Raw genomic sequence first — 12,050 nt, forward strand, 5'->3', positions numbered from 1 at the left:
TAGCCCACAACGCACAGTGGGTGGTGGTGTCATTAGCACCGTGCTGAAAAGCTTAGTTAAGAATTAAGGAGCTTCTTTGCAGTTTGCCTGAAGACTGTAATGAGAGATTGCTTGTATTCCGAAATAACTGTCTCTGTCTCCCACCTTTTCCTGACAGTAGGGTCTAGTGATTTTGTGGACATTTTTGATAAGCCAGAGTTTTGTCTCCTTTTGATCAACCCATGCCATTGGAGTCCTAGAAATGAAAAAAACAAAAGCAAAAGCAAACACTCATCTCCTCACGTTCCAGGAGGACTAGGTCTGAACCACACCGGGGTTTGAGCTGCATGCCCAGCATCATGGAAATTTGAAACTGGTGGTGTGCTTGACTTCTCTGAGCCTGGTGATGATTTGTAGAGTGGGAGTTTTGATAATTTTATGAAGGTTTATTGGATTGATGTACATGCATGAAGAACACTGTGTGTTCCCTGGTAACAGTTATTCAGTTATTTTCTTGACAGTAGCATAGCATATCACAGGTTTTGATCTTGGTAGTTGAGAAAAGATGGCCCTGCAGACTGTTCAGTATACATTCTAGATGAAAAGTTCATACCTTTCTTATCAAAAATGTCTGGCTTCTGTCTTGTGTTCTCAATGGAAAGAGTGAATTAGAATGTTACAGTTCTTTTTGGAGAGTACAAGGTTAGGGATGGTTCAAAAGCAAATTTCAACTGTACTTGGCCATCGGATGAAACTGCCAACTCATATTCTTTAAAAAGACTGGTGTTCTGGAACAGGAGCCAGACTCCTGACTGTTTGAGAAGCAGAGAGGGAGGACTGCTGATAGTTCAGTGGGTAGACGTGCTCCACACAGGCTTAGCAGTCAGAGCTGGATCCCTGGGCTTTACAAGGTGGGCGCAGTAAACCTGCTCCAGAGAGTTGTCCCTTACTGCCACATATATGCTGCGGCAGCGAGACAGACAGACACACACGCACAGTGAGAGTATTAACTGTGTAAAGGGAGAGGCAAAAGTGAAAAGAAAGAGTCAGAATGAGAAGGGGGTGGCCATGTGCCCCATCAAGCATCCTGAACATTACACATCCATTCCAAGCGCACGATTATAAAGCAAAGTGTTGCGTTTCCTGTTGACTTCAGAGTTGATGAATGCACCTGACACAAGAAGCCATAGATGCTCGGTTTGTTCTGTGAGGTATACTGTAAAATTATGTTGCTGGAGCCCTTTTTCTTCATTGTCAGCACAAATCCTTGTTTATTAAAGATTTAGCTTGAAGGAAATTTTAATTAATTACAGGTGCAGTAAATCCTGCCTGGGAAGCTGCCCGCCGTGTTTACTGTGAATGGCCTTCATGTGCCTGTGCTTCTCTGTTCTCCCCGCTGCCTGACAGTGTGATTTATGGCTGTTGTTTTCCACCAGTCCAGTGTTTGCCCTCTAGGAGGGATTGGTCTCCTGAGCCTCCATAATAACGGCAGCACTTCCTCAGACATCTTTTAATGACAGCAGCACTGCATTGAGTAAGTCAGGCTAATTGCAGATGTACCCTATTAATTGCAAAAACTAGGAGAGGTTACATATTTTACAAGCTTTTAATTTGAAACCGCCCGAGATGATTTGTCTTAAGTGTTTGGATTGAGACGTCCATAATATCCAACAATTCACCATTATTGAAACTCCAGTCCAGGCAGTTATAGAATTCCGAGATTGAATCAGGTGAACATCAATAGTCATAAATGGATTGTTACCCAGTAGAGATCATGTTTTCATTGTAAACATTTTGTACTCTTGTTCTGTGAAGCATCTTCTTAATTCTTTATAATCATTACCCATCTTTGTCAACACAGTAGGAATAGGAATTCTGCGGTTCTCTAGCTAACATGGAGAGCGCCCAGTAAGTTCTTAAGCAGTCACAAGAAGCTGCACATTGCTCTAGTGGCATACATTTAGCAGGCTCAATGTCTCGTTAGTTTAACAATGATAAAGCTTCTAGCTACATCAAGTGATTCCAAGAACTCATTTTGTGATTGGGTACTTTAGGGGTGACTGGGGTGACTATAGTGAGCTTGTGCAACAGTTGGAAGTCCCAGGGTCCATGAGCAAGTGAACCCGCAATTGCAGGGTTTAGTCAAACACAGTCAATGAATGTCTCATAAATGTGAGTGGTGGTTTAACTTCTGCTCTCACTTCAAGCCCCAGGCAGCTGTAATTGTCTTCTTTCCCCCTGGACAGGAGTCACTCATGGAGTATTCCATTGCTGTCACTCCATGCTCTTCCTACTCTCATGGCTTTGGGGTGTTCCTGCTCTCCTAAAGGGAAGCAGGAACAGATCTGGGGTGCTGCCTGCCTAGAGTCTTGGTTGGAAATATGGATGTGGAGGGACTGAAGGAATTAGCTCTAAGATCTCAGAGTTAGGGGTGTAAGGTTAGGCTGGAAGTGGCGTCTGCTCCTCCCCTGGTTCTTGAGTACTAGCAGTTGAAGGGGTGGCGCTCTTGTCGAGGAGGAGGGGTTGGGTGAGTCTTAGCCAGTTCTCTGCCCATGTTTGCAAGGCTGACTACTGTCTACCACAATAATTGACTTAGACATCAGAATATCATGGTTAAATAAAGTAGACGAAGCCTTTGGTGTGGTATTATGCATTAGATACTGAACTTTTCACTGTGGCAAAGGAGTAGTCACGGTAACATAGAGGTCACACTCGAGCCTTTACTGTGATTGTGGTTTATAGTCTAAAAGGCGATTTTCTTAGCTCGAATGCCTTGTGTGAATGCACATGCGCAGATAATCCCACTCCAGTTTCTCCTCAGTCCTTTCTGTATTCTTTTACACTTTACCAAACACACAGATGTACACACATGTATTGTCTGCACAATTTGTTTGAGACTGGGTCTCACTGTTAGCTGAGGGTGGTCTTGAAATTCTGATTCTCCAGCCTCCATCTCCCAAGTGCTGAGATTATCGGTATGCACCAATGAAGCCCAGTTTATTTGGTTCTGGGAATTGAACCCAGGACTTTGTGTATGTTAGGCAAGCTTCCACCAGCTTAGCTACTTACCATGTAATGTTTTTTACTTGTTTGTATATGTGTATTGTGAGAGAGTGAGCATGTACATGTGCCATGGTACTGTGTGTGGAGGCAAGGACTGATGTGGGATTCCCCTCTGTATGCTATGAATGTGTTTTACTACCATTGGTTATTAAAGAAGGTGTTTCGGCCAGTGGTTTAGTAGAATATAGCCAGGCAGGAAATCCGAACAGAGATATAGAGAGAAAGTAGGCAGAGTCGGGGAGATGCCATGTAGCTGCTGAAGGAGAAAGATGCCAGCCGCCAGCCAGAACCTTACCAGTAGGCCATGGCCTTGTGGTGATTCACAGATTAATAGAAATGGGTTAATTTAAAATGTAAGAGCTAGAAATATGCCTAAGATAATGGCCAAACAATGTTGTAATTAATATAGTTTCTGTGCTATTATTGGGGTCTGGGCAGTTGGGAAATGAACGAGCGGTCTCTGCTTACAGAGGACAACTCTCTACCTTGTGGATTTAGGGAATTGAACTCAGGTTGTCAGTCTTAGTAGCAAACACCTTTGAGCTGTATTCCTCCCTTTCTTTTAGCCAGCTTTTTGCTATACAGTGAAGGCTGAAATTGAGCTTGTAAGCCTCCTGTCTCCGTCTCCTAAGAGTTAAGATTCCAGATGTGTATATCATGTACCACCATGCCTAGACTAAGAAATTTTAAATTCCCAGTTCCTTAAGATGACATTAATAAAATTACCTCTTTTAGAAGATTTTGAATTATGAACAAGGTGTGAGTGATATTAGACTTCCTCATATTTAGCTGTCTTTGTATTCCTGTGAGGAATCCTGTGGAGCCGGCAGTTGCTGGGCTTATCTTTTGTCTATGAAGTAGTAGCTGTCGCTTGGGGGGTGTGCTGTCCTGTCAGTTCAGGAAGCTGGGTTGTGTTAGCCTTGCAGCACCAGTTGGGCCAGTTTGAAGGACAGCCTGTGTGAGGTAACTTGTCCTGGAAAGAACTTGACCCCCTTTCTAGTCCTTCTGCTCCCCCAGTTAGTCTAATTTTTCTTGTGCCCATTATCTTTTGAATAGCTCATTTTCGTACTCACTTTGAGGTTTTCTGGAATGTTGTTAGTGGTGTCGCATTCTCTCTACAAGTGACACTTTTCAAGCTACACACTGAGTTTGTTCTTTGGTTTGCCGTTTCAAAGAGTTACTTGTTTGTTCTGTCCACTATTTTTTTGACTTTCTTTAGGACAGGATCTGATTTTGTAACCCTGGCTGGCCTGGGACTTCCTATGTAAACCCTTTGCTTTCTGAGTGTTGGGATATAGGTGTATGTCATCCCATACAGCTTTGCTCTGTCTGTCCCAGCAGGCATCTTCTCTTAAGAGTCACTGGCTTGTCTCTTGTTCTGTCATTTTCCCTCCCTTGTCCATTGAGCTGCCTGAGCATCTGAGTTTGTGCTTTCTGAGAGCGTCCATGCGAAGGACTGGACTCTGTGTGTCTGAGCCATAGCACTAGTTGTGAGACGGAGCCTGACAGCATGCTCAGGTCTTGTGTCCTCAGTTTGAAACTTCTGTGTGCTTGGCTCACTTCTTGTCTGTAAGAAGGGCCCGGACCTGTTATGCCAGGAGCTGTCCTGGTTTGGGGGGGCTTTGTCCATGTTTGTTACAGTGGTTTGTGTAGATAAAGGTTTGTGGCCTTATTTTTTTTCTTCTTTTTAATATGTCATTCCCTTTTAAGAGATAAAATAAATATGATATCTTTTTTTTTTTTTTTTTTTTTTTTGTCTTTTGAGACAGGGTTTCTCTATAGTTTTGGAGCCTGCCCTATAGACCAGGCTGGTCTTGACTCACGGAGATCTACCACCTGTGCCTCCTGAGTGCTGGGATTAAAGACGTGCACCACCACCACCACCTGGCTGATATCAATTATTTAATTGCAAATTCTGTCCTCCTTCCTTCCTTCCTTCCTTCCTTCCTTCCTTCCTTCCTTCCTTCCTCTCTTTTTCTTTTTCTCTTCTTGCATTTCCTTGATATGTCTTCACTAATTCCCAGGTCAGTTTCTCATGTCATCTGCTTTATGTGTCCTTTAAACTTAAGCCTATGTTTTTGTCTTCCTTCCTCATGTGTGTTCATACATGGAGGCCAGAGACTCGCTTCTCAGAATTGGCTTTCCTTCCATCATGCGGCAGGTACGGGTCACACTGAAGTCACCAGGCTTGTTGGCAAGAGCCTTTTCTCACTGTGTTGCCTCATCAGCCCAGACCTTGTCTTTAAAGAAAAGGTGGACAGCACCTGAAGAACAGCGCTGGAAGTTGTCTTCTGGCCTCCACATGCGTGTGAACACGTGTGAGTGCACATGCGCATGTGCACACACATACACAAATGAGACTGTGTCTGGAGAGGGTGGAGGTTCAGGTCCACTTTTATATTCATTCCCCTGATTTCCCTCCAGGTTTTATTTTTTAAACAGAAATTACAGTAATGCTTGAAATCTATTCCTTTTCATTCTTTAAAAGCATTCCATATCATATCCCATGTATTACTTTTTTTTTGAAGAAGTGGCAAATACGTAGTACAGAATTTTCACGCTTACGCCTTCTTTTGTGAGCTGTTGAGCAGCAGTGCAGCCTGACACTGGGTGATTGTGGCTATGCAGTGGGCTGTCCTTTTACTCACTGGCTGCGGGCCAGATCCAAGCCAGTTTTGATTAGTAGAAGGGGAGTTGGTGGCAGTCACTCCCTGTTGCTCCAGGAGTTGGTGTGGCCATGCTCCCTGGTGGGGGGGGGGGGGGGGAGCAGCACTCTGGCCCCTCTGGCCCAGTAGCTTTCTGTGAGACTACCCAATCCTTGCCTGACCGAAACCTGGATAAGGCAGGTCTCCAGGTTTTGACCTTTCTCTGCTAGGAATCTGTATTTCTCTTTACTTTCTGACCTTTGTAGTCTCAGAAAAGATGCTTGATGTGGATTATTTCCTCAGAAGGAAGCCTTCCCTTTGTGTTCTCATGCCCAGACATTTTCTCTATTGTTCTGTAGTTCTAGCATTCAGTCATCTCAGCAGATATGTCTGGAATAAGGCCTTTTCGTGTTTTTGCTTGATGGTTGGAGATGCTGATCCCCACAGATACAGGTCTCCTACTTGGGTGGGATTTTTTTTTTCTATTATTCTTTCTGGGATGGGGGCTCGAGACAGGGTTTCTCTGTAGCTTTTGGAGCCCATCCTGGATTTTTTCTATTATTCTTTAAGTCATTGTCTTTACATTTTTTCCCCTCACCTCATACCATTCAATGTGTCTTATATCTTTGACATTTTCTTGCTTTTCTTGTAATCATTTTTCAAGAGTTTTGTTTTTGAAATGTAACAGGGACAGACACAGGGATGATTTAGAAAAGTAGCAATTTAGTAAATGATTGCATTATTATAAACTACTTTCTTTGAGGGCTGCACTTCAACATGTTCACTATTTTGTAGATTAATGAAATGCAAAGCACTGATGTGTATTATTAGATTGTATGTGTATTTGTAAGTATGCTTTAGGTGGTCTCACCATAATCCAGATCTAACCTTTAGATTGTCATTGTAGGTCATAGGTCATGCTTCATGCTTAGTTTTTTTTTAGATTTTTTTTTTTTTTTTTTTTTTTGCTTCTTACTTAAATCTGCCCTTCTGATGTTGTCATTATAGGAGAGGTTGATCCAAGATATTGTTTGTTGTCGTGGAGTTTTGATAACCTCTTATTCCTACATCCGACTGATGCAAGATGACATTAGCAAACACGACTGGCACTATGTGATCCTAGATGAAGGACACAAAATTCGAAATCCAAATGCTGCAGTCACCCTTGCTTGCAAACAGGTATGGCAGCTTACAGTGGGGAGATTTTGCGTGGGTAGTGGTATTTTAGAATAGAGTATTTGCTTTATGAACGCAGTTATTGAATTCTGTCTTAATGTAGAAAGTTCCCGATGTCTGTCCTTTGTGATTTTCATTGTTCAGGGCCAAACTGTTAGAATATAGCCACACCCAACTCTAGTCAATGGTGTTCATCTTGAGCAATAAAACAGAATTCTTCCAGTATTTTCATCCATATGCAGTTAGAAAATTGGTCAAAATGCCACAATTTGAAAAGACCAAAACAGTGGACAAACAAGTGGTGACCAAATGTGCAGAGTAACCATTACTTGGGAGAGTTCTGGGCTCGGATGTCGTTTATCTGTTACCGAGTCAATTTCATAAAAGGATGTCTCATTTCCCCAACTAGTTCCGCACGCCTCATCGGATCATCTTGTCTGGCTCACCCATGCAGAATAATCTCCGAGAGCTGTGGTCACTCTTCGACTTCATCTTCCCAGGAAAGCTGGGCACATTGCCTGTGTTTATGGAGCAGTTCTCCGTCCCCATCACCATGGGGGGATATTCCAATGCGTCCCCAGTGCAGGTAACCTTTGGCATGTCCCCAGACTTGAGGCTTTGTCGCCAAGTCATTGACGTCAGGGAAATGGCCAGTCTTATAACTTGGTGTCTCATAAAAAATCAGAGATTGTCTTTACTTGGTAGGTTGTATTTTCACAGATACGGTTTTAAAAAAAAATCAAGAATACCATTTACTTAAGGGAAGCACTAGGCTAAAATTTCTCTTTTCACCATAGGAATGAAATGGTTTCTTTGCTGACTTTTCCTGGGAAGTGTCTCTCACATGAGAACTTTACAAGTAGCTTTGGAAGTGACCCCGAAAGGAATGGGAAATCATGAAAAGGACTGAGCAGGTCTGGTCAGGGTACACTGTGGTGCCAGCCAGGGCAGCGTGCCTTTACCGTGAGAAGGGGTGGGCTGCTCCTTTAGCCTAATCTAGGGAAACAGGCCACAGAGAAGGCAGGCATGTTGGGTTAGGACTATGTGTGAGCACAGCCGTGCTTTCTGGCTACTCCACCTGGCTCTGGGGAAACAGGCCACAGAGAAGGCAGGCATGCTGGGTTAGGATTGCGTGTGAGCACAGCCGTGCTTTCTGGCTGGGGCAGTGGAGGAGCCTGCTGGGTTGTGCTAGAGATTTTTTTCCTTCGTCTCCTTAGAGTGGGCATGGGGAATCTGGAACTAGGGGCCTTGAAAGGGAGTTCGTGGTTGCTGAGGGACAGCAGGAAGGCATTTGGGCCAGCAGGTAGAAGATGACAGTTCTTGGGGTTGCTTGGGCTGCGAGTAGTCATGAGGAGGCTGGGATTAGAGGATTTGGGCCTTTTGATGGGGAAGTGAGGAACTAGACCAAGACTTAGGTGATGGTCTGAGAATAACATGGTAGGGGAGAGGAGCTCCAGGTGGCATTTAGGCAGGAGAAGCCAGATGTAGATGCTGATAGAATAAAGGAAACAGGGTTGGGCTTGCTGTGCCCAATTAAGCTTTATGCCTAGGTCACAGTTAGTTTTGAATTATGCCTTTGAGTCGGTGGTGCTCTCCTGAGGGCAGTCAGTGACCTATGGGAGCAGGCTCCAGCCTTGGAGTGAAGTAGGGTATCTGTGCATGCCTATTCAGATGGGGCTGCACCTCCTAGGTCCTGACTGGGCCAAAAATAAAATCCTTCTCCAAAGATACATGGTCTGGGTTTCAGGATATTTTAATTACAAAAACAGTTTCATACCTTTAAAACAAGAGGCTTGCCTCAACTAATAGTTGCTTTATCTTTTGTCATTAAATGGTTATTAATGAACTTGTAAGTGCTCCCTTCTCTGAATCTTTGCTGTGTCCTTTGTTTATGTTGTTGTTGCTGTTATTTTAACTTTTCATTTTAGAATCATTTCAAACTGAAGATAAAATTGGAAGAACTGTAATAAAGAATTCCTCCATGTACTTCACCCAGACAGACAGCACATTTCACTAACATTGCAGAGCATTTGCCAAACCTCCCCCACCCAAACACACACACTAGTGTACAAATGAATTCTTTTTAGAAATGGATGATTTGAGAATAAGTTCAAGCATGATACCTGTTCTCCAACTCCTTCAGTGTGGGTTTTGGGATGGATCTGTTTTGTTTTGTTGAGATTTTAATTTTATGTGTATGAGTGTTTGTCTGCATGAATGTCTGTATTTCACATGAGTGCAGTATCCAAAGGGGCTGGAAGAGGGCATTGGATCCCCTGGGACGAGAGCTACAGAGAGTTGTGAGCCATCGTGTAAGTGCTGGGTTTTAAACCAGGGTCTTATGGAAGGGCAGCCATTGCTCTGTTAGGTGCTGAGCCATCCCTCTAGCCCTTCAGGAAGCCTTTAAAAGCAATGGCAGCCACTTACATGCCACAGTGACAACATCCAGCAGGAGGCAGGTCAGTGTTCTGTTTCTAGCCTGTTTTCTTCATATCCTGCCAGTGGTGTCCAGTATCTCTGCCTCTTCGTTCGCTCTTAATGAGGAACAGATCTAAGCGTCTTTGCCTGTTGTGACCTTGATGGTTTTGAAGGCTCTCGGCCTGTTACTTGTAAATGATTTCCTTCTCTTGGGTTTGTCTCACGTGGCTTCCACATTGTGTTCAAGCTACACATTTGTGGTAGGCAGGAGCATCATTTTCTCAGTATGTAGAGTCCATTGCTTTGTCCTGTTACTGAGGACTGCTTGGTAAAGTTGTTTGGTCCAGATTTCTGAACTCTGGATTTAATATTTCTGCTTGAGAATTATCAAGTCATTTGTGGAAAGATAGCCTGAGAACAAGGGCATATGGTGTTTCTTGAAATCCTTGTCCCAGGAGTTTGCGTGCACTACTACCTCCTTGTACTGGAGATATGTCTATGACATCAGGTGGATGCCGGGAATTGAAGAGACTACCAGTCCTCTCTGCGAGCTCCATGGTACAGGACAGGCAATCTGATAACTGAACTCACTGCTGATGGCTGAGGGGTGCATTCATACACAGTGGGGATGCTGGGCAGAGGAGTGATTTGTGTCTTGAACAGAGCGGAACTGTACAAGATGTTATTAAACTGCATCAGCAACATACAGTTTAAAGTAGTGAACTGTTTCCTTCTGTAATTTTCCATGTAATATTTTTGGGTAACAGTTGACTTCACAGAAAGCAAAACTGGGTAAGAAGAAATTGCTGGGCACATTGTTCTTAGTTCCGGGAGGCAAGGTCTTGTGAAAGGAGCTTTGCTTTTATTTGTTTTTTTGTTTTTTTTTTGCTGAAGGCCATGTTTCCCATATGCTGTTGCATCCTGTGAAGATAGTCTGCCCACAGGTGATTGTGTGTCAGGCTGGGGTAATATGATGGGCAGTGGCTGGGGACTAGAAGCTTCCCTAGGAATCCAGTGTCATACAGCAAGGGGACTATGGTAAGGGACATCTAGAATAAGCCATTGAGGACTGTAACCACAGGAGATGTCACATCCAGCCTTGAGACCAGAAGTCATCAGTTTAGCCTGTTGGTATTCTAGCACTGCCTGTGTTTTATAATTACTCATCCCCTTTTCACAGCACCTGCATGAAGACAGGTGTGCACACATGATGCAGACATGAGTGAGGAGTGCTGAGGTCTTTCCAAACACTATTTTTTAACATGTTAGTGTGTTTGACTTGAACTTGTCTGTGTTTATTGTGCTCAAACGTCTCTTAAAACTAAATTCCTTGCCTTTAAATTTTAAATTTTTCTTGGTCTATGAAATGATAATTTGCTAAATAGTTAAACCTATTTAGAACTTTTTAAAGTATCAATAATTAATTGAAGCCTTTGCTTGCCTGTAAGTGAATTGCAGAGGGTGTGGCTTCCTGGGCTGCAGGTCTTTGTTTTTCTGTGTACAGTTAATACCCTCTCATGTGGCCATGTCCATTATGGAGCCATATGCTCCATTCTAGGCCAGAGTGACCTTCCATTTCTGGGATCCTAAGGCTCCTCTTGAACTTATTCCCTGAAGCCTAATCTCCCCTTATTACTGGTGGCTCCCACTGCTCCTGCTCCTCCCACACTTGGCTTTTGATCTCTGCCCTTGCGAAGCCAGTTCCTTTGTAGCTTTTGGAGAATACAAGATAATAAATAGGGATTTGTTTGAAACTAGTTTTTCCCCACTCCCAGCGACCTCTGGTCTCTTGGAGTCATCCTGAATCTCTTCCCTCTCTCTCTTCTCACTGCCCCCTTTTGCGTGTGCACACGCGCCCTCTCTCTCTCTCTCTCCCTCTCCCTCTCTCTCTCTCTCTCTCTCTCTCTCCCTCTCTCTCTTGCTCCCTCTCTCTCTCTCTCTCTCTCTCTCTTAATAAAGCTTTATGTCTAAAAAAAAAAAAAAAAAAAAAAAAAAGAAACTAGTTTTTCCCCTAGACGATCGTCAGTAACCAAATAAATCTCTACTTTCAGGCCTAACTAAATAGTATGGTAATAATTAAAACAAGTGTAGCGGAGGAGATAGAGCATGACTGAATAGGTTTTTCACATGTCATTTTGGTTAATGAGGTAATTTTTTTCCTGGAATTATTTTGAGAGCTGCTACCCCTAGAGCGTGTAGCACTCACTTGGCTTTCCTAAGATGAACTTATATACCTGTTGATCATTCTTTAACTTTAAGACATGGAGTCAGTCGAGAGGAAAATGTATTCCTTAAGCTAATATCTTATTCTTTCTTTTGTTAAAGGTTAAAACTGCTTATAAGTGTGCATGTGTCTTAAGAGACACCATTAACCCATACCTACTGCGGAGAATGAAGTCAGATGTCAAGATGAGCCTTTCTTTGCCGGATAAAAATGAGCAGGTCTGTGAGTCTGGGAGGTGACCAAGCATTCCTCAAGCATGAGTGTGTCTGTGTAACTGACCGGGTCTACTGCTTTGTCCTGGGCTGTGACAGGCTGCTCTGCCAGTGACTATATCCATCTGTGGTATCCTGCTGTATTTTCCTCTAGTCCGTAGGCTTTGGTTTCCTCTGTTAACACACGGGCCTAACCCTCAACTACTGAAACATCTCCATGTCTTCTAAGCCCCTGATGCATTTCCGCCACACATTGTACTGTAAGCTCTGGGGCACAGCAGTGAGCAGAGTGGTCGTTGTTAGCGCAAACCTGGTCGGGTCACTAATAAGTAA

General features: G+C 43.5%; 1 protein-coding gene across 6 annotated transcripts in view; it reads left to right on the forward strand.

Moving 5' to 3' along the window:
• Positions 1-12,050, forward strand: part of Ercc6 (ERCC excision repair 6, chromatin remodeling factor) — a 74,727-nt gene that overhangs the window by 43,064 nt on the left and 19,613 nt on the right. For all 6 annotated transcript variants that reach the window (XM_038348831.1, XM_038348832.1, XM_038348835.1 and 3 more), the window contains 3 exons: positions 6,696-6,866; positions 7,273-7,449; positions 11,607-11,723. In XM_038348831.1, the coding sequence (XP_038204759.1) occupies positions 6,696-6,866; positions 7,273-7,449; positions 11,607-11,723 (465 nt within the window). The remainder of the gene's footprint in view (positions 1-6,695; positions 6,867-7,272; positions 7,450-11,606; positions 11,724-12,050) is intronic.

The sequence above is a fragment of the Arvicola amphibius genome, chromosome 12, assembly GCF_903992535.2.
Source record: "Arvicola amphibius chromosome 12, mArvAmp1.2, whole genome shotgun sequence".
Classification (NCBI taxonomy): Eukaryota; Metazoa; Chordata; class Mammalia; order Rodentia; family Cricetidae; genus Arvicola; species Arvicola amphibius.